Here is a 23773-nt window from a genome sequence, read left to right as displayed (position 1 = left end):
AAGAAATCGTATGGGGAATGTTAGGGTCCGGAGCAGAGGAGGTGGTCCAAGTGCCACCTTTTGACGACACTATCAGGAAACGAATTGATGACATGTCGGGTGACATAGAAGCAACATTGGTAGAGAAATTACGAGTAGCTGGAAAATTTGCATGTCAAGTTGATGAATCAACAGACATCGAAAGCTGTGCATAACTCATAACCATTGTGTGCTTTGATGATGAGGGACGCATTAAAGTTCATTATCTTTTCTGCAAAGAACTTCCTCCATGTGCAACCGGTGATGAGATATTCCGCGTTACAGAGGAATATCTGAAAAGCAACTGGATCCTTTGGCAAAATTGCAAAAGTGTTCGCACCGACAGAGCTGCTGCAATGACAGGACCTATCATAGGGCTCCTGTCGAATCTGAAAAATTGTAACCCAAGTGTTCAAACCATACACTGTATCCTCCATCGTGAATCTCTCATGGCAAAGAACTTACAAGATGAGCTGAAGTCAGCTTTGGCTGACGTCGTGAAAATCGTGAACTTCATAAAATCGAGGCGGCTAAATTCTCGAATTTCGCCTTACTTTGCGACTTCTACATACAGAGATTCGTTGACTTTCACGTGGTAAGGTACTATCAAGAATTTTTGGATTGAGGGACGAGGTACGACAGTTTTTGATTTTAAAAACCGAAATGCAGAACGTCAGTTTATTCCAAGTCAAATATTGGCTGGCAAAACTCGCGTACATGGCTGACAATTGTGAACATCTTAAAGAAATGAATCGGTAAATGCAAGGACAAGGAGAGAATTTGGTTACATGTGTGATGGACAAGCTAAACGGGTTCAAATCAAAAATTCAGCTGTGGAGATAAGAAGTAGATCGTAGTCATTGGACATGTGCAAACGGACCATCAACATAGTGTGAGAAGGAAATGGCATGGAAGAAAAGCTGCTTAATGAGGTGGAAGAACATTTACTCATACTTCAGGACAAAATTAAATACTATTTCAAGAATACTAACATAGAGCAGTATGACTGAATTCGCGATCCATTCTCTTCCTGCGGATACATCTGTTAAAGACCTTTCTTTGAAGATGCGAGAAGAATTTATGGAGCTCAAGAGCGAACGCTCTTAAACTTAAGTTGAACGAAATGCCTCTGGACGAATTTTGGTTGCTGGTTAAAAATCAGTATCCCACCATCTCTGGTCTTGCTATTGATGTATTACTACCATTTTCCACTACATATCTTTGCGAACTCAGCTTCTCAGCCATCACACTTATTAAAATCAGCAAGAGATCATCTCAAAAAAGCCTGGATCAAGAACTTCGTGTAGATCTTTCCAACATAGAGTCGAACATCCAAGGCAGGCTCAAGTGTCTCATTAGTGTCAAACGGAAGTTAGGTGCTTCGTTTTAATTTTTTGCTTGCTTCTTTCTTGAAACATTTTTTGATAAACTGTTTAACTGCAGTGTGTACTTTAATGACATGTTTGATAGAAATGCTTTGAAACACATCAAGCATAATTTTCTGTGAAGTCTGATATAGGTAGTTTTGTCGTTCATTATCAACCTCAATACATTCGAAATATTTCTACTTTCTAAATAAATTTAAATACACTATGATAGTTGTTATTGTTTTATTCATATGAAAAAAGCCCCCATCTCCTGTCTTCTTACTAGTGAATGATAAAAACATTTCTATATTACCATTGCGAAATTAAGTTCAGTGTGCCCCGTTGATCTAGAAATTTCTTAAGTGTGCCGCAAAGTAAAAAAGGTTGAGAAGCACTGACTTAGATGATTATGACTTACCTTACTTTTTAAACAGTATTTATAAAGTAAGTAAAATTGTACTCTCTCACTAAGTAAAAATATTCATTTAATCAGAACACTCAGATAACTGAAATTTATTGAGTTTGTGGTAGTATTTATTTTCTCTCTCTCTCTCTCCCTTAAAAAAAGAGAGAGAGAGAGAGAAGGAAAAAAAACTATGTTTTTTAGAATTTCTCAAAAGATCAATTAATCTACTAAGAACATAAATATGATGCACAAATATACTTGAAATGTGGACACAAATTATAAGGAGTAGATCGTTCTGTTAGCAAGAATGGGGGGAAGGAGTTAATTCCCCTTTGCTTTAGGTTCTAATATGTTAAAATAATCGTCAATTATAAGTATTAGCTCGTTTAGCCTATATTTTCATTCATATACTTTGCCCAAATGGTTTTCAGTCCAAAATAGTGAATTTAGACACATTTTCAGCATCCCAGTGACCAGCTGTACTATTTGTATTTAATGTTCGTTTCCCCCCCCCCTTTTCTTTTCTCCCATCAGAGAAGGACATTCGCTTTTCTCTTCATTTTCATTGAACTATTCAAAAAAGAAAAAGTCATGATTTTTTTGTTTTAAGATTTTGGAAGATTTGTTGTTACTATATAAAGTCTTCCCAAAACTGGGGGGCATTGCCTCCTTCCCCCTATAAATCCACCCATGTCCTTCTAAACTATTTAAAAAAGGAAAAAAAATAATATATATTTTTTTAATTTTTGGAAGATGTGTTGTTACTACATAAAGTCCTTTTAAAACTGGGGGGGCATTGCCCCCTCTGCCCCCCCCCCCCCATAAATCCGCCCATGTACCCAAAATGTTGGTATCTAAGACTCTTTAAGTGCCTTTGTTTTCATTAACAGAATTGGATGTTTATTACAATGCCAACTATTGAAAAATATGCAAAAGGTGCCATTTTTTCCGGATAATTCTTATTTATTATCTTGAAACATGCAACATTATTGCTTCAGAATATTATCTTATCTCCAATGCAGCTAATGTGCTAAAAACTTACTATTTCATCTAGATTGTAGTTTTTTTTACAATTTTGAATTTATAACTACTTTTATGTAACAATTTCAAAAATCTATTTACAATCATGAATTTTTCTCGTAGATGCCATGTTTGGTCATTCGCAAAATGCAAATACGTAAGACTATTTCATTTTAGCAAAAATTTCATTTTGAGTCGACATTTTATTCAGGATATTGAATTTAGTGACAACAAGAGGCCACTGTGCTGAACTATTCTTTTGATGCTACGCTGAAAAGTTGCGTCTGGAAATGCAGCGATTCGGCTGGAGACTGCATTCTTGCATTAAAAAAAAAAAAGAAATCCTGGATAAAGTGGAGACTCAAAATTATTTCATATGGAAAAGTAATGATTTGTGCTGCCTGCCTATGTCTTCATAAATCTTAGTACTCGTCTTGATTGGAGAAAATGATATTTGACAAAATAAATTATTTCTGAAGCTTCATCAAGAACTTTCTTCAAGTCTTGAAACACCTACTTCAAAATATATGCAACATTTTGAAATAGGTGTTTCAGTTTTCTTTTCCCAATTTTTTGAAAAAAAAAAAGCTTTAATATTTCTTTTAATTTTTCTCAAATGCCAATTTTTCTTTTTCTTTTTTCCCTTTTTTTTTTTTTTACTGTTTATTAGTACCACTAAGTTCTACATTCCCTGAAAAAGAGAGCTTCCACTTTTTCATTTTTTATTTTTGATATTTACTTGGTTATGTTGGCGTAGCGTTGCAAAGAATTGTAACGACCTACTTCAACTTGGAGCGACACTTTAGATCATTGATATTGATTACTTCATTTTTCTGGAAACTAAAGGAAAATAAACTTAAGCAAAGGCCAACTTGCAGTGGAACCCTTCTTATACTTCGGCGGAACCCAAGGGTTCCGCGGAACACACTTTGGGAAACGATGCCTTACAGTAAAACTCCTCTAATGGGAACACTATCAGGACAATTTGTCCACAATAGAGGGGTGTCCAAAGGAGAGGGGTTTAATAATGTTATTTGACATGGAATCGGGGAATTAAAAATTGTCTGCATAAGAGGGGTGTCCTTTAAGAAGGATTTACTGTATTTAAATATATATGTATAGAATAATTGCTTTTCATAGTGTGCAGACTTCTATTTATATTTATGAAAGTAGTGAAAACTGCCCCCCCCCCTTTTAAAACTCATCGACAGAGATGGCCACTAAGTTTTTCATGCTTAGTGGCCACTGCCCAGTTAGAAAATTTCTAAGTCTTGACCTTTACAAGGAACTGTGTATTTTGCGAAAACTTAAACTGAAACTAATAATAATGCTGCGGATTATTTTCAACTGCCCAAAATAGTGTCGCAGACTTGTTAGAAAATTTATGCAAATTGCATAAAATGTATGCAATTAGAGACAACCTAAAAAAATGAATCTGCATATAAAGTTTCATACTCATAAGCAGGGGCGTACACAGGGGGAGGAGGACATGAATCAAACATGATTCATGTTATAAGCGGTGGTTACTATACCTTCCAACCTTTCAATATAGCTCAAACAAGTTACACAACTTTTGGTGATTTTTGTATTTGATGTTGGCAAGTGTCTAAAACATAGGTTTTTGCTATACATGCTACATTATGAAATTTCAATTTCTAGAAGTGTTCTTCGAAAGTTAATGAAAATTATGACAAATTTCCAAAAAAAAAAAGACTATTTAAAATTCCTTTTTTCAATTTAAAATGTTTAAAACCCAGAAATTTCAGAAAAAGTAAAAACTTCAAAACTTTCTGCATTCTTTACCATTTTTAAAAACATAATTTTAAAGCATATTATCTCAATTTCATTACTGAAAACTCATTTGTCAAAATTTAGGAAATTAAAAGAGGTCTTTATCATTAAAAATACATTTGCAAACTACACACATGCTTGAATAACTCGTTCATTGGCATTAATTTTCAGCACTGAAAAGTTTAGGTTAATAATGCATATTTTGTATTTGGTATTGGAAAATTTCAAAGGACCTGAACCAGCAACAAAAGGAACCCTTTAACCATTGTAAGCAGTAATTTCAACAAATTTTGGTTTTACTTTTACAAAAGATGGCTTTTAAAATAAACCTTCATTAATATATAACACTTTAATTAGATTCTTATACGATTATTTTCAACAAAGTACCTCAATAACAGCTTGTGGAGCTTCCCGAGTCATATAATGAATGGCATCTTGGTCTCCTAACCAATCTGAGCCTTTAACTGTATCATACCTGAAAGATACGTGAAATAGGTAATAAAATCAATCTTACACTTGATAAAATTTCATCAAAACAAATTTAATTGCTGACACAATAAAATGAATTGAAACAAATTCAATAAATTTTTAGACCAGTCTTAAATCAAGAATCTTAGAAAAAAAGATTTTCCACACTACAAAGTATAACTGGCAGGGGTTAACAAAGGTTAAAATATTTCAAAAGCTAAATACATATGGACTTTGGAGGGCACAAGCAATTACAAAAACATAAGTTCTATTTATTTGCTGTTGTCAGAACATCATAATTGCTGGGGTACAGAATATGTCTGATCCAGCGATCTAGAATCGGGGGAAATTTTGCAGATTCGATTTTTTTTTAATTCCAATTTTTTTTCCTGCAGGTGTCATTTGAATGCATTTCCTTTTACATCACCACTCTTTATATTTTCATCAACCATTTGTTGGATAATAATTTACATTTAATAATAAATATAATAAATATTATCTATGAGATTTTCATCGAAATTTACATGTATTTACTTAATTTACTTTTTAGATACTTACGAGTTCTATAAGCTACTAGTTCATTCTATTAGTTTTAAAGATGCAATTGCTTTTTTTTCGAAACCATCTCTACCTATAGTAATAGGAATGAATTTTTATCTGAAACATAAAGCATATTGTAAAATTTTAGGAAAATTTTCATATAGACTGGGGCAGGGGCGGACTGGCTGACTTTGGCCCAGTTGGAAAAAGGATATTTTGGCCCACCTCTGTAAATTAAAAAAAAATCAATTAACGGTGCCAGATCTCGATTCTTCCGAAGTCAAGCAAAAACATTAAGCTACCACTAGTTCCTATTTTCCTTAAAGTTTTAAAATCAAGATTTAAAGATCTAAAAAAAGAAAACTGAAACGAAAAATAAAGCCAACATTGACACATTTTTTGTGTGCCTTGAAAGAAGTATACTAGTGATTACAAATCTCAAAAGCACATCTTTAGGCTTCTATACTGGAAAGTACACGAGAAAAGGGAGGAATCTGATAAATTCTTCCAAAAAAATTTCGAAATTGGTCTATTTATATCTGTTTAAGGAGGGGGGGGGGTAGTTCACTTCCAAGCAATAGTTTCAAAATTGTTGTCGAACACCGCAATTTTAGTTTTTGGTAACGTTAGAGAAGAGGGGAAAGAAGAGGTTCCTCCACGATTTTTTTCTGTTTTTTTTTTTTTTCAAAATCGAAGGGGATCTGGCGACTCACCTTTGGAATTTTTCGACATTGAAATTTTAAAAACCTAATCTTATAATTTGTTTGGAAATATTAAAAAGAAAGGTGCCAGGCTTCCATAGTGTTTACCCCAAGATTTTTTAGGAGAGCACTGGAACCTTCCGTCTTAAGATAACTTTTGACCCCTAACTTAATCAACCCTCCTTGCCCCTTAAAAATTCCAACAAAATTTCCCAAAAGCAAAAGTTTTTTCAAGCCTATTCATGAAACGTCACTCCCTCATTTCAATCATTTAAAGAATCTGATTAGAATATCTCTGAATATTTTTAGCATTATTTTTAAAAACTGAAACTTTATCTGAAAGCACATTGCCCCTCTTTTGGCCTGTGGCATTTTTTCTGAAACTGAAGTCAATTTTAGGCTGTAGTGCAGATAAAAGGGGTACGGAGCTCTCCCACGGAAATTTCTAAAAGTGAAATATTAAGCTATCTTTAATGACTTTAAAGGCATGGGGAAGGTTCGGAGACTCAGGGTGAAAATTTTTCGATAAGTAAGTCTAAAAAGCACAATTGAGAGCCTTGATGCAAGAACCAGGAAAGTCCAAGCTCAATTATTTTTAGTAAGACCCACAAATAACATCAATGTCCAATATAAACTCTATTATCTTTCCCATATTATTTACTACAAAGCAGAGGTCTGATCGTACATTTGTGTCCCGTTGTTACACCAATCGGAATATCTACATTGTCTACACGCAAAAATAAATTTAAAAAAGGAAAAAAATTGAAAAATTTAGACCCTTCCTGGTTTTTGCATCAAAGCTCTCAATTGTAGACTATCGTTGGAGACTTAAGGAGAAAGCTTTAACATTATCTAAAGTAGAGAGTCAGGAGACTTCTCCGAAGTTTTTGGAGTTTGACATTATGAAAACGCGACTTGAGGCTTTGATTCGAAACGATATAAGAGAAATGAGGGGTTCAGGCTTCTCGAATCTTTAATCATAAAATAGTTCTTGAATTTAAGTCAATTTCAAATCTTTTAGGTTTTATAGGGTTCAAAGGTATTTTTACTGAGATTGGAACCCTTTATAAGCTGTCTTTAGGGCTGCAAAAGAGTCAAGATATCCCAGAGCTTTTTTGTCATTGAAAATTAAAAAATGCAATTTTTGGCTGCATAGGGAAACGTTACGAGTGTGTGTACGTTAAAGTATTTAGTCTTGAGTTAAGTACGCGTACTTTCCCTAGGAAATATTTTTGAAGGTCTAAACAAACTTCTATGCGTGTTTTTGCTGACATAAGGGGGAGGACTCTGAGGTTTTCCTAGGAATTTTTCAACTCTGCAGTTTCAACATATAAGGGTAGTGATGAGAGATTTAAGAGCTCTCCCTTCTAAGTTGAAATTTTGTCCTGTTTCAGATTCAGTTTATCCCAGTCCAGACTTGCTTTCTCGTATGCGATTCTGAGATGAAAGTACTTGTAGTGAATTTTTACAATAGAACACAGAAATTTCTTGCCAATTTACTGCATTTAGTTGAATCTGTCTCAACCAGCTGAGTACATAGTGAATGTTACGGTTGTCTTTTTCCAATTGGGCCAGCAATCCAGGACATTGTCCTTTCATATTTGTTGCCCCAATTTTAAATGGGCAATCAGCAGTTTTCCAGGCTGCAGAAAGCAAATTTTCGATTTATCTCAAAAGTTGTTCCCTTATCCCAAGTGCTTCGATTGTTCTCTTCTCGGCTATTAGCCTCTTTAATAGCCTTAAATTTATTTCCCCATGGAATGGATGCATAAAGATATCTGGTCTACTACTGAAATATCATGTAAAGCAGTGGTGCCCAACCTACGGCCTGTGGAACTCATGGGGCCCGCGAAGCTGATCTATATGTGGCCCTTTGTTTTGTTCAATTTTATGGAACGCAAAATATATTCTGAAGCATTTCAAACCTACTAATCATCTTCATTTGGTCTTATAAATGATAGTTGCAAAATTTGAAGCCAAGTAGTCATGCATTGGTTTCTAAAAAACAGACCCAAAGTTCGTATCATTAAAATAACCATGGAGCCATTCCATTTCAGATCAGGCAGGGTCTGTCACATGACCATCCCCGATTTTTTTGAAAAAATTACAGTAGTTACAACTAAAGGACATATGAAATATCCCAAAAGGATTTTGCAAGAAAAAAATTTTTTCTTCAGTTACAGCCTATTAAAATTCTGAACAAAATCCGCCATTTTGGGAAAAACCGGCAAAACACTCCATTTAAAATGGACACTATTTCAAAAGTATTTAACCTACTTGAATTATTCTTTTTTCTAAAAATAAATAAGGACCCATATATCTTCTAGACATCGTTTTTGAAAGTTTAGTTAGGTTTTTTGATAAAGAAAAAAAATCATTTTTGCGGCAAAAAAACTGCATTTTTACCGATTTAATGATTTTTTTTCTCCATGAAAAAAAGTTTTTTTTACTAAACGGAGATGGCAGTCTAAAGCCCTTATATGATAGTTTCATAACATATTTTATTATAATCCTTGGATGCATACAGCCACGGAAATAAAATTTAAAATTTTGAAAATTTTCAAAAATTAGCGATTTTTGAAGTGATTTTACTCAAAAAACCCATTTTTTAAAAATCTAAAAATTGGCTCATTTGTACCCCATATAATGCTTAACAAGTGGATAAGCACCACATCCCGTATTTTTTCCCATAAAATGTTTTATGATTTTTTGAAAGTGACCTTATCGCCCATGGCATGCATGTAAAATAAAAATTTCTAATAATTTCAGTCACAGAAAATCTGATTATATTAATGCCTAATAGCTACTATAATGGTGCACTTTATCAGCAGCAAATAAAATTTTACTGACTTTTAAATATATAGCAGAATCAAACCGCTTCTGATGACCCAGTCAATTCGTCTTTTTGTGCCTCGTTATATGAATAAATTTTTCTGCTGATCAGCGCCTAATTGTTATGGGAGCTGAGCTCCCATACTTTCTTATTTGTTTCACTCAAATTTTTGTATTTTTGACCGAATTCAGGCCACTTAAGCATTAAAATAAGTTTTGAAGACCATAGGGACAGGGTTGGCAAAAACCCGGGTTTTTTTAAAAAAGCCCATGGACCCAGGGTTTTTTGGGTTTTTTTAAATAAAACCCAAAAAAAACCCAACTAAAACTGGGTTTTTTTAAAAGAAATGTGGGTTTTTTTGTCTTTTTTTAGGGAAAATGTAGGGTACTTGTAGCACATTGTAGCGTAAGTATATGAACAATGCACAAGAATTGTCTTGGGGTAAAAAAAGCTGGAAAACTAGTTAAAATTCAGCGTTTTCTGAAGAAGAGAATGAAAGACAACGAAACCCAAGAATGGTGAAGTTTCAGATTTTTTAGTTTCCATGATTACCAACAGTTAAGGCAAAATTACTTCTTGAGTGATAAAATCTATTGTTCGTTTTTAATTACTACTATTTTTTTTTGCATTTTACTTTATTGTATTTCATTTTTTTATGCAAAACTACTGTAGAACCTCAAGTAGTTTAAATCCCTATTTACTGAATTCCAGCTTAATCAAGACATTTCTTTGAATTTTATGTTGCCTGTTTTTCTATTTCTGTGTACAGATTAAGAAATATTAAACTTTTTTGTAAGATAATGAAAATACTGTACCTGTTCTGTTTTCTGTCGACCGTTTGTAAAATCTGTTTATTTCTAAAAAATATACCTTGTGTTTATTCGAGATTTGTGACGTGTTGGTTAGCAGAAAATAATTCACATGAAAGCCTTTTAACTAGATTAGTTTCCTCTGTACAATCTACAAATATTGAGAAAATCAGACATGACAGGACTTGGTCAAGATAATTTGATTTATTTATTAACCAGTTAAAGAAAAAAGTTAAATATATTTATTTAAAATCTTTGAAGTATTTTTTTTTATGCCGTTAAGAGTTAAGAAATACTATTAAAGTTCAAAATTCATTTTTTATGTTAATTGTCTGTGGTGAAGAACAAATAAAATAGAAGTTTAAATTGTAAAAGTATTTAAATTAATTACTTTTTTTAAAAACTTCTCAAAAAATTTAAAAAAACCCAAAAGTGGGCTAAATAATGGGTTTTTTTAAATGGGTTTTTTCAAAAAAACCCATTGGGTCCAATCCGGCCAACCCTGCATAGGGATCCTGCATTTCTTTTGTTAAAAATTGGATCCCTGGCTATAATAGCTACCTTTGGTGATCTGTTTGGTTACCTCAACTTACAACCATGTTCAATTGATTACTTCTCTCATAAAACAGGTGGGCTTTTTAAATTCTTAAACTACAAGTGAGTTTTGCGGTTTGAATTTAGTATACATATTCTTACGTATAAAAGTAATCATACGAGGTAGGATCCAAAAATTATGTGACAACATTCGCCAATGACAACCAAAGCACGAAATTAAAATTAATCGTTTTAAATGCATTGTATTGTTCTTCCCTTTGATGGTTTCCCCTGTTGCATAATTGAGTTGAAGAGAAAGAGAATTGAAAGAGAAAAATATGATTCGTTGATGAATATGAAAGTAACGGTGAATGCATAGCTTTGGAGACAAAATAAACTAATATTTATAAAAAAAAAGGAAAGATTTTAACTGTTACTGATAAAGTACATCATTATCGTAGCTATTAGTCATTAATATAATCATCAAAGGCTCTTCTATCTAAAGGCTATACACAGAGTCTTACAAAAAGACGAATTGACTGGGTCATCAAAAGCGGTTTGTTACTGATATATTATTAAAAGTCGGTAAGATTTTAGTTGTTCCTGATAAAGTGCACCATTATTGTAGCTATTAGGCATTAATATAGTCAGAATTTCAGTTACTGAAATTATTAGATATTTTTATTTTACATGCATGCAATAGGCGATAAGGTCACTTTCAAAAAATCATAAAACATTTTATGGGAAAAAATACGGGATGCGGTGTCTATCCACTTGTTAAGCATTATATGAGTTTCAAATGAGCCAATTTTTAGATTTTTAAAAAATGGGTTTTTTGAATAAAATCACTTCAAAAATCGCTAATTTTTGAAAATTTTCAAAATTTCAAATTTTATTTCCGAGGCTGTATGCATCCAAGGATTATAATAAAATATGTTATGAAACTATCATATAAGGGCTTTAGACTGCCATCTCCGTTTAGTAAAAAAACTTTTTTTTTCATGGAGAAAAAAAATCATAAAATCGGTAAAAATGCAGTTTTTTCACGGCAAAAATGAATTTTTTTCTTTATCAAAAATCCTAACTAAACTTTCAAAAACGATGTCTAGAGAATATATGGGTCCTTATTTATTTTTAGAAAAAAGAATTATTCAAATAGGTTAAATACTTTTGAAATAGTGTCCATTTCAAATGGAGTGTTTTGCCGGTTTTTTCCAAAATGGCAGATTTTGTGCAGAATTTTAATAGGCTGTAACTGAAGAAAAAAAAATTTTTCTTGCAAAATTCTTTTGGGATATTTCATATGTCCCTTAGCTGTAACTACTGTATTTTTTTCAAAAAAATCGGTGATGGTCATATGACACTTTTCATACCTGCCTGCCTGATTTGAAATGGAATGACTCCATGCAGTAATAATGTAAGCAAGTTTTGGTTTGTAATTGTCTTCCATTTTCCTTGTTTTCCCAAGAAAAAAATTTTTTTTATGTTTGTTCTAGCCTGTGACATACCTCTTAATATGCAGTGTGCCCGAGGTAAAAATAAAAAAGGCTGGACACCACTGATGTATAGCATCAATCTCACTTCTATAGAACTTTTTCCGTTTTATATACACAATATCGACTTAAATTTGAAGGACAAGAGCTCAATAATTTTCTTCAGAGAAATTTGTTTGCCAAAAAAGGGTCAACTATTTAAGTTGGCCCTCTAAGCAGTTGGCCCAGTCAGGGATCCCCGAATAGCCGACCTAGCCAGTCCGCCCCTGGACTGGGGGAAATGTTAGTGTTAAAATATTTTCTGCACCCCTGCATAATCGAATAAAAAGATTCAAAGACGATGAATTATTACTGTCTTTGTTTTTAAAACATTAAATTCATCCATGACCAATTGTTAGTCTCCATGATTTTTGAGCATTTTTTGCTTAAAATCACGACTTTCCATGACCACTTTTGATCATGGGCAAAAACCATAACTTTCCATGATTTCCCCGGACTTTTCTGGTGCACGGATACACTGCATATACATAATTTATATATTTGCATCTATCAAGCTACACAACAACACAGCAAATAGAAAATTAAGTAAAACAACTTTTATAAGTTTCATAAAAGCACATAAAGAGTAGACAAAAATAAAATTACATGTGCCATTTCCAATCATCTGGTTCCATATTTCCTAAAGCAGCATTGATTCCACCCTGAAAAGAAAAATTAATAAAATGCATCAATATATATACATTTATTTATTTACATATCAGGGGTAAAGATGAAAACAGTCAAGAAAAAAAACCCCAGAAAATTTCCAAAAAAAAAAACGTTTTTTCCCCCGAAGGTGTTTATTTAAACTTTTCAGGAGGTTTTAATTGAAATGTTCAGCAAAAAGTGATAAAATTAGAAATTTTTCATACTTAAACTATGATGCTATTTCCTTCTCCCCCACCCCTTCCTTGTATGTTAAAATACTGACGAATTTAGATAATGCAAGTTGTTTTATGATAATATCATTTGCATATAGTTATAAAACATTTAATATTTTTTGCACAAAAAAGGGAGTTTTTTTCACAAAATTATCTCAATAATATCAATTAGGGGAACTGTTAGAGGTGAAAGCATATTTATATCTATTAGGGCTGCACAATGATTCTCCTACATCATGATGCATTGACAACCTTACATCACAATGTAAGCAGTGATGTTCCCATCCATTTTTCTGAGGGTATACTCCCAGTTATTCATTATGCACAATATGTATATGCGATCATATGCATAATATGTTATAATGTGAAAATTTTTGAAGCTTGAGGGTATACGATATATGTCTAAAAAATGTTTGAGAGTATACAGCGATGGCGTATATGGAGGACGCTTTATGGGACCACTGGATGTAAGCATTATTATTTTTATTTTTTAATAGCTTTACTTATAACTGCTTGCTTAAATTTTTAATTTTACATATTATATTAAAGATGAAAAAAAAATTATACCCGATACCATAAACAGATCATTGAGAAATAGTCAAAAATAAATAAATAAATAAATAACAGCATTGAAAGTGCAAGACAACAGAAAATAATTACAGACATGTGTTTTGAGATTACAATGAAACCAATTTTTCAACGCAAAAAGATGTGAGCTCATGGAAACAGTATCATTTGCATGCATTTAAAATGAGATTCCTCGAAGCACTAAAATATGTGTGTTTTGGTGAATGATTATATAAGATCATGCCTGGATTTACATACAAGCTGAGCAAGCTATAGCTTAGGGTCCCCGCTTTGCTAGGGGCTCCCAACTCCGAGAAATTAGTATGATTTATTCGAAAAAAAGAAAAGTACTTGCAAAAATAAATTTCATTTTCTAGTTCTTGAAAACCTTGAAAATTGGAAAAGTGTGGCTACAAACCACAAATGGGAGGGAGTAGGGAGAAGGAATGCTAATATATGTCAAATTCAGCTCCTTGCTTTATCCTGCACCAAAAATGTAAAGAATAGTTCTTATGTTTCTGAAACATATTACAAATGTTCTTGACTCACATGTTTCATGCCTTGCTCTTTATATGAATGCAGCATTTTGGAAATTATTTTAAAATTGCTTGCTTTTATCTTACTTTCTGCAACTGATGAAAAGTTGTCGTCATAATAAATCAATAGCTTATTTTTTCTTTTAAATTTAGAATAGCTGCTTCTAACAAAGTTGGAACAGGAATGTAGAAATTTACAATCAATTACTAAACTATCAGAGACTGGAAAGTACAAATTAAGTGAATTAAGTAATTTTTTGAAAATAATTAAATAAGTCTTTGAAAATCTTAAGCAAAGTGGGCTCCAAATTTATTTCTTATTGAGTGTATAAATTATGAATTGTTCAAATGGGCAGAATGTTACTCTCTTGTTAACTACTTTCTAAATCTGTAAACTATTTCTTTTAAATTATTTTTAACTATTGATCATTTTATATTTGATTCATTGTTGTATTTGTCGGTGGGTTAGAGGGGTGATCAAAAACTAATTGTACGGAAAGTTAATGTGAGCAAGTAACAATGCACATTGTCTTTTCTCTTCTCGTCCTCTTCTTTTCTGTCAACTGCTGCTATTAATTTGTCGAATCAAAAACAATTTGTACTGTGTATTATCCTAATTTGCGAAAGAGTCTAGAACTTTAAAATATTTTGTTTACCTACTTTTGTCCTGATATTTTTGCAGTTCAAACTACATCTTATAAGGCTTCAAAATGCAGAATTTTATATCTATTTTTCAAATTTTCTTTGGGGGGGGGGGGACTTCCGGGCCCACTCTCTCGATACCATTTATTCTTAAGGTCAATTTCAAAAAAGACATCAGGGACAAGACATTAAAATACAATCAAAAAAAGTAAAAATATTGCTGCATGTATCAGAGGAAAGAGACATACTTAATAAAAGGGAAATTTTTTTTAAAAAATTGCCTCTTACACCACTGAGAGAAAATCTTAACTACAAAAGGGGCCCCATACCTAAGGTAGCTTAGGGCCCTGTTAAGTCCAAATCCGGCCCTGTATATGATAAAGCTTTGTTCATCAATTTTTTTCAAGTTTTTGTCAAAACTTGAAAAAAATTGCATTCCCTGCAAGTTTTGAGAAAAATGGAGGTCTTGGTTTGCTAATGATACTTCCACACAGAGAACTTCTACACACTGAACATTATTTAGCAAAACCAATAACCTTAGTGAAAATTTTATTTTTCTTCTTCATGTAACAAACAAGCATAACTTTAAATCACAGAACTATGTTTCTGTTGACTGTGTGAACCAAATGTATAACTGTCATGCTAAGCACAAAAGTGGAATCTACAGTTGAACTCAAACTGAAAAATTGCATTTTAAAGTTTGGTTTATCCATATATTTGATTCAGATATCCTTTTTATTTCAGATGTTTCTTAAAAAACAGTTCCTGATCAAATCACCCTAGAACATTTTATTAAGTAAAATACCAAAGGAAGAACAACTTGGTTACAATAACTCATTTTTGTTCAAAAGTGCAGGCATGACTACTTTTATTACTGTGCTTAGCAAGGCCGTATAGTTAACTGGAACTCCGGTTTAAATTTTAGTTCACCATTACGCAGTTTTGGTTTGGGGTTTCTGTTGGAGAGATAAAAATCAATTTAGTTTTGATTTGGATTTAGACAGGATTGGAAAAAATCATAAGTCAATAGCCTTCATTTTCAAACAGTAAAGTTACGTTGCAAAGAAGAGAAATTGTACTTATTTTCTTTTCAAAAAATATCAATCATGTTTGAAAGTCAATAATTAATATTACTTCAAGTTTCAAATGCAATCTAAAACAGAATATGTAATTGTTAAGATTAGACACGCCTTTCCCAATATTATCGGTTGAATGACGATTTGACTTATTTCTGGTGTTTGACCAAGAAAGTTCTAAGGCTATTTTTTTCTAATTAAACATACTTGTATGTGTATTTCTGTCAAGCAGAGAAAGAAAATGTGTGGATTGCATGTATTTTTTAATGCTTAACCCTGTATATGTTCCAAGAAAAACAATACTATTAAGAAACCCTATTTTTATTCATAAAAAAAAAACTTTTCCATTTTTTCCAGAAAGAACTGGTAAAAAACCGTTTTTTTTTGCCACCAGTTAAAAATTTCTGGAAATTTTACATTTCTAATCAGGGGTGAATTGGTGCCAGAGCGCTGTTGCGGAATATAACTACGGCAGTCGGCAGCACACCAATCACAGACTTGAGTCAACTACTATACCAGTCTACAGCAATGAAAGGATTAAGAATGTATGAACTGCAAATTATGCACCAATTCCTTCACAATTATGAGCTTTTTACAAAATCCAATTACCTGCTTATATTCTACACTACAGAACATTTTCAACTAGCTGAAGGTCTGTTGCAAAACTTGGTAAAATGTTCTGCAGCAGGTGTAACAATAAGGCAAGAAGGTTAAACACAAATAATAAATTCAGGAATTTAGTCATATATTTCAATTTATAAAAATTATATCTTCTTCTGATGAATATTTGTTTCACCTGTCTTTTGCAAAACAAACTTTATTGACTCTAAACAGCATCAACAAACATGTAGCGGTTTAGTTTGTTTTGTTTTTTCATCATACCTTCTTGTAGCACTAATATGTGTTAGCAGAAAACCGCAATGTTATTTTTAAGGAGAAAAAAAAGATTTTCCAATGTAATCAGTGCTGGTACTAAAGGATTATGCAATGGCTTACCACGTTAAGGTTAGCCACTTAACCAACAGTTTCAAGTATTAGGTAATTATCAACTTTTCCCCCTCTTAAGCTACAAAAGATTAACTTTGCTAACTGAAACTGTAATAGTACTGAACATTTGAGGAGTTTTTAAGGAGTAGATCATTAATTTGAAAAATTCTAAGCATGTTGGTAATAGTTTTCTGCAACTTAGGAATTATAAGGAATATAAGAAGTCTGGCTGTATTCTGGCAACATAGTTCAAGAATAATTTGTTTATAATGCACATTAACTTTCGATTCTTATGTTGTGAGTATCAAACATATGAAACAGTTGTCAGGAGCAAAGTATCAGTATTACACTTTTTCAAAATGATCAGTCTATAGCCACAAAATGAACTTGTAACTACTCAAAGACACTAAGATAACTTAAAAATTACTAATAAATGTTTAGAAATAAGGTCTATTTTAAAAAATCCAAGTAAAAATTTGATCTCTTACTTGTGCTGCCACAGTGTGTGATCTTGTTGGAAATAATTTTGTAATACAAGCTGTCTTAAAACCTTCTTGAACTAAACCAAAGGCTGCCCTAAGGCCAGCCCCACCAGCTCCAACTACTATGGCATCATAAGTATGATCCACTACAGGATAATCATGCGAAATCTAAAGTAAATGAGAAAAAAAAAGAAGAAAAGACAACCTTAGCCTCATGCTCATACATATAACATTTATCTTTAAAAATAGGAAAATTTCTAGTGCAGCATGTTTTGGCTATAACTGTATACTCACTCAAATAGCTTTATAATTTTAAAAGTAGGGAAACCCTTAATGCAGTATGAATAAATATATAGAATGCTTAAAATCAAAGTTTAAAAAAAATTTTTTTTTTTAAAAGTTGAACCCACTTAGATGTTTGGGAAAAACACCGAAGTGGCCGGTCTTTTTCGGATTTTTTAAGAAACTGAATAATTTTCAATTATATTTCAATATTGTACAAAACCACTATTAGGTTGTTTGTACATTTCATAGAGTTATGTACAATTCTTGAATTATGCATCTATTTTTAACTCAAATATAATGACAAAAATGTTAAAGAAAAGAAATTCATATAAAAATTTTAAAACTATTGAATATTTATATGACGTAGTGTCAAAAACTCTTTTTGAAAACATGACTATTTTAGATGTACACATTTACCGCTATTTCGAAAAACATTATATGCTTTACTTTAATACTTTAGAAAAAATGCTCCTAAGTACAGATCTAATTTCTGGTTTTGAAGAGGTTATTATTAAATTATGAGCATACAAAACAGAAAAGGGAGTCATTTGTATAATATGCAGGCAAACATAGGGCATTGCAGATCTTTCCTCATTGATTTCTCAAAACTGAAGATCCTAGAAAACTTTAGATGCCCTTTAATTGCGCTGAAAGGGTCATGCCCGTATGACCCACCCGGTGATCAGTGCTAGGGAGCTTTTTGCAATCCTGAAATTAATTTTGTAATAATATATATTTTGCAATTTGTTCTTTACTTTCTGCATTTTCCATTGGTAAATTCCGTGAACATGAAGCACAGACTCATATTTTTTTAATTTGAACGGGGTTTTTTTTCAGTTCCAGTTCATAAAAAATAATTTACATTTTATAAAAATAACAAGATTTAAACTGTAAATATTTTACCACAGCTAATTACTCTAAAAAACTACCTTTAACCATAATATGAGGCAGTGAGAAGCAAAGGGATGTAAGTGACAAAATTAAAAATTTGGAGACATCTAGTACAAATGGTAGGTAAACCTCCTCTGTCTGTTCACCAGATAAAAAAATCAGCTATTCAGGATGAATGTCATTTTAAGCAATGAATGTCTTGCATGCCAGTTTGTAAAAGTTATAATTACCTGTTTTTTAGTTGTAGATGCAGTTTGCCTGCCCTTGATTGAAAAATGAAACTGCCTTAACTGAAAATATAGACATTCATTTTAAAATACTGTAAATATTTTAAAAGCACAAGATGCACAGAAAAATAGTATACACTTACTAGTGATAATGATGGAATAAATAGAGGTTTTTTTACCAAATAATTGATAACTTAGAAAATTTCTAAACTGATCTATTTAGCCAGGGATGCCAGATTTTAGTCAAACAGAAAAAAAAGCAGGCAGGTACAGATGAACACTGGGAAATTTGGTTAGTAGTTATTGGCCAATTGATTCAGTTTTGTAAGTGGCTACTGTTACAGTTAAAATGTTTTTTTTTTTTTAATAGTGAATATGATGTTTCCGACTTCCTCGCTGCTTAAAATAACTAATAGTGGAGGAGCAAGCGGTCAAATTTTGGCTACCGTGCGATTTTTGCGATACAATTATGAGAGTTAGTTTTTCTGAAAGGTATTGGTCCGAGAAAAACAAATTCGGATGCTGACCCTTCCAAAAATGGTGCAGGGGGCGGTTATAAGTGAGCTGGGTGGCAAGTGGTTTTCCGTTCAATTTCTGTGTACAATTACGGGAGTTAGTTCTTCTGAAAGTTATTAGTACGAGAAAATCGAATTTGGACGTTGCCAACCCCGAAAAAGGTGCAGGGGGGCTGGTTATAACTGCGTTGGGGGGGCAAGTTGTTTTCCATTCAATTTTTGTAAAACAGTTATGGGAGTTAGTTTTTCTGAAAAGTATTGGCACGAGGAAAACAAATTTAGATGCTGCTACCCCCGAAAATGCTGCAGGGGGGCAAGTGGTTTTCCATTCAATTTTTGACATACAATTATGGGAGTTAGTTCTTCTGAAAGGTATGGGTCGGTGGAAAATGAATTTGGATGTCGCCAGCCCCCAAAATGGTGCAGGGAGGCAGTTGTAATAACTGGGTTGGGGGCTAGTGGCTTTCCGCTATATTTTTATGATACAATTATGGAAGTTAGTTTTTCTGAAAGGTATTGGCAGGAGGAAAACGAATTCGGATGTTGGCACCCCTGAAAATGGTACAGGGGGCAGGGGGGCTGGTTATAACTGCGTTGGAGGGCAAGTTGTTCTCTGTTCAATTTTTGTGATACAATTATGGGAGTTAGTTTTTCTAAAGGGTATTGGCACAAGGAAAACGAATTTGGATGCTGCAACCCCCGAAAATTCTGCAGGGGACAGAGAAGGTAGAGATCATAACTTCGCTATGGTGCTAGTGGTTTTCTGTTTAATTTTTGTGATACAATTATGGGACTTAGTTTTTCTGAATGATATTGGCACAAGAAAAACAAATTTAAATATTGCTACCTCCAAAAATGTTGTAGGGGGGGGGTATAACTGCAAACATAAAATAGTTATATATTCATGATTAGTCGGTTTAAAACAAATTTTCATAGCTGAAAATGCTTAGATCTACTAACTGTATAATGCCTAAAAATCCAAATCCATTTACTGGATGAGACACTACTGGAGCATTTGCTAGGAAAGGTAAACTATCTTGTTGGAAAGCCTTGCAGTAATGTGATTCAAAAATTTTGCAAGCTTTTGGAAATTTAGGATTGCATTCTATGCCCTCCGACAATATGCTTGAGGCTGCATTAGAGTGGTATGTTTGTAAACTTTATATCCCAAATTGCTCTAAATTGGATGTTTGGCTCTGTTCGGTTCATTTTATTTCAAAAGAAAATTGCCAAATCAGAGAAAATGCCCCCAACACAATCCGCTCTTCGCTATGCTATCATGTTATGAAAGCACACCATCAAGCCATGATTTGGCAAAATGATGTCATTGCATGTCCAATGATTCCACAGCCAGATGCTGGTTATGGTTGGGAAAAGAAGAACAACAGATTTGTACCCCAGATGACTAGAATGGAACTTGCTCCACAGGCAATTTTAAAACTGGTAAAATGCTCATGCAAAAAAAGTAAATGCTCAACACTTTTATGCAAATGCAGACGCAGAGGATTTCCGTGCACGGACATGCGTGAATGTTTGTATCTGGATGATGCAAATTACTGTTTTAACTGGAAAATGGATAGCAGTTTCGATGAATCTGACAGTGAAACAGATTTTTAATTGGTGTTATTCATTAGTATTGCTTTGTTCAAAATTCTTGATAACTACATTGTTGTAAAAATGGTCAAGCACATAAAAAAACTTATTTAAATGGTTAATCTAAATGCATATTTTCTTTCAAACATTGTTAATTAAGTGTCTATGTGTTGATATCTATAAATATAATTCCATAATCTTGTTTTGGCTCCCAGTCTATAATATTACTTTCACATTTGTTTACAAATCAGTTCCATACATCTGCAACTACTCATGAAAATGTAAGTGGAAGATGCAAGCAAAAAAATACTTATTTCATAACTATACAGTACACAGCATCAAAAATCTTTAATGCAGGTCTGCCATTTAGAATTTTTTCAAGGTTATATTTGAACTCTCTCAAGGTCAAAGGGTAGATACTTAATGTAAATTACTCCAAAAAATAACCAAAATCACATCTTCTTGCAAATAAATACATCCCTAAGGCCAGTAGCACAAATGGCTTTGCCCCTCCCCCCCTTAATGCTGCTTGAATGATCCATAAATTAGAACTTGGACATACTAACTACTAAGATCTGCCAAAATTTGAAGGAAAAAAAGAAAACTATTAGGCGTTAACGGGATTTTTTTATTTAAGTTTAAAATCACATCTGTGTACTCTGGATTAAACCAAATAGTTTTCTTAAAAATGGATTTTTATGAAATCATTTTCCCCCAAATATTTTCATGAATTTCACATTATTGCAAAATGTAAAACCCAATTCATACAAAGTTTTAAAGATAATTAACCAGGGTTGGCAAAAACCCGGGTTTTTTTAAAAAAGCCCATGGACCCAGGGTTTTTTGGGTTTTTTTAAATAAAACCCAAAAAAAACCCAACTAAAGCTGGGTTTTTTAAAAGAAATGTGGGTTTTTTTGTCTTTTTTTAGGGAAAATGTGGGGTACTTGTAGCATATTGTAGCGTAAGTATATGGACAAAGTGCAAAAATTGTCTTGGGGTAAAAAAGCTGGAAAACTAGTTAAAATTCAGCGTTTTCTGAAGAAAAGTATAAAAGACAACAAAACCCAAGAATGGCGAAGTTTCAGATTTTTTAGTTTTCATGATTGCCAACAGTTAAGGCAAAGTTACTTCTCGAGTGAGAAAATCTATTGTTCGTTTTTAATTGCTACTACTTTTTTTTGCATTTTACTTTCCTGTATTTCATTTTGTTATGCAAAACTACTGTAGAACCTCAAGTAGTTTTTACTCCCTTTTTACTGAATTCCAGCTTAATCAAGATATTTCTTTCAATTTTATGTTGCCAGTTTTTCTATTTCTGTGTACAAACTAAGAAATATTAAACTTTTTTGTAAGATAATGAAAATACTGTACATCCTGTTCTGTTTTCTGCCCGACCGTTTGAAAAACCTGTCAATTTCTAAAAAATATACCTTGTGTTTATTCGAGATTGCGACGTGTTTGTTTGCAGGAAATAATTCACATGAAAGCCTTTTAGCTAGAGTAGTTTCCTCTGTACAATCTGCAAGTATTGGGAAAATCAGACGTGACAGGACTTAGTCAAAATAATTTGAGTCCATTTATTTATCAGTTAAAGAAAAAAGTTAAATATATTTATTTAAAATCTTTGAAACATTTTTTTAATGCTGTTAAGAGTTGAGAAATACTATTTCAAAAAATTCATTTTTTATGTCCAATGTCTGTGGTGAAGAAGAAATGAAAAAGAAGTTTAAATTGTGAAAGTATTTAAATTAATTTTTTTAAAAACTTCTAAGAAAATTTAAAAAACCCAAAAGTGGGCTAAATAGTGGGTTTTTTTAAATGGGTTTTTTCAAAAAAACCCATTGGGTCCGACCCAATTGGGTCCAATCCGGCCAACCCTGTAATTAACAGATTAATAAATTTGCAGTATATGTATTTTTCTTAGTGTGTGGAATTTTCCCAAATTATTTTCTTTTCTTAAGCAATGCAACTTTACTAGGGACATTAGGATGAACCAAAAATAAAAAATTTTGGAATTGTATGAAATTACAAGATTTGGCTCTTAATTACCCTAATTACAAAGAAATTAGATACAAATATTAATATTAAACATTCCTTAACAATTACCTCATAAAATCTTCATGATTTTTCTAAAATACAATTGTTTTTCTAACAAATAGTAATAAAAACCAAATAAACTCGGTTTAAACTAAAAAAAACCTGGTTTATACCAGTAAAAAGTTTTTTTTTTTTTTGGTTTTTTTCAAAAAAAAAAAACGGTTTTTATACTAACCCTGCTCTGAACAGATGACCCATCAATGATTTTTTCTGCAATTAATTCATAAAATCTTCAAAACGTCATTTTCTTACAAAGAGTATTTAAACCACATAAACCTGGTTTCAAAAACTTTTTTTTCTTTGTCTATTCAAAAAAAAAGGGGGGGAAGGGGTATAACCCAAAACTGGGAGTTTAGTTAGGAATTTGGAGAGCATAAACAAAAAGTAAAAACGCAAACTAGTTTTACATTATGCAAAATTAGACCAAAACGAGACGTTACGTAACAGTTACCAGTTGCGTAATGAGTACCTACTGTTAAGAAGAAACAACAAAAATTTATTCCTTCAAAAAAATTGAACTGAGATTCTGAACTATTAGTGTGATCAATATTCTTTGCTTTAGGTAAACTGTTATTTGTCGAACTTATGCAAATTAAATAAACAGAAATCATTAAAAAAAAACTTACGGAATATTTTGCAATATATACCAAAAAAAACAAAAGATCAAACTAAATTTTTAAATAAAATTACTTAAAAAAATTAATTGTGAAACATTTTTAAAAACTACTTAAATAATCTAATGTCAGAAGAAAGGTCAGCTACTTAAAAAATGTAGGAAACTTACAGATTTTCCGCCCCGTAACAAGTTGAAAATACCGCATCCGCACAAACTTCGCACCATAATGTAGGTCAAAATTGTATTCAAAGGGTAATTTCTAATGCATAGGAAAGTAAAACTTTCAGATTATTATAAAAACCATCGGCGATATACTTCACAACGTAAACATTCGAAGATGCGAAGAGCCTTAATTTTG

At 32.4% G+C, this 23773-nt stretch overlaps 1 protein-coding gene across 1 annotated transcript in view; it reads right to left on the bottom strand.

The window, feature by feature from the left end:
- LOC129233512 (succinate dehydrogenase [ubiquinone] flavoprotein subunit, mitochondrial-like) overlaps nucleotides 1-23773 on the bottom strand; it is a 75064-nt gene extending 51291 nt beyond the window's left edge. Inside the window, 5 exon segments of the mRNA XM_054867532.1 lie at nucleotides 4990-5077; nucleotides 12626-12681; nucleotides 17197-17358; nucleotides 18597-18656; nucleotides 23584-23773. Coding sequence (XP_054723507.1) covers nucleotides 4990-5077; nucleotides 12626-12681; nucleotides 17197-17358; nucleotides 18597-18656; nucleotides 23584-23640 — 423 coding nt within the window. The 5' untranslated portion in view covers nucleotides 23641-23773.

This window comes from Uloborus diversus, chromosome 1 (assembly GCF_026930045.1).
Source record: "Uloborus diversus isolate 005 chromosome 1, Udiv.v.3.1, whole genome shotgun sequence".
Lineage (NCBI taxonomy): Eukaryota > Metazoa > Arthropoda > Arachnida > Araneae > Uloboridae > Uloborus > Uloborus diversus.
This window is presented reverse-complemented; position numbering and strand designations above follow the sequence as displayed.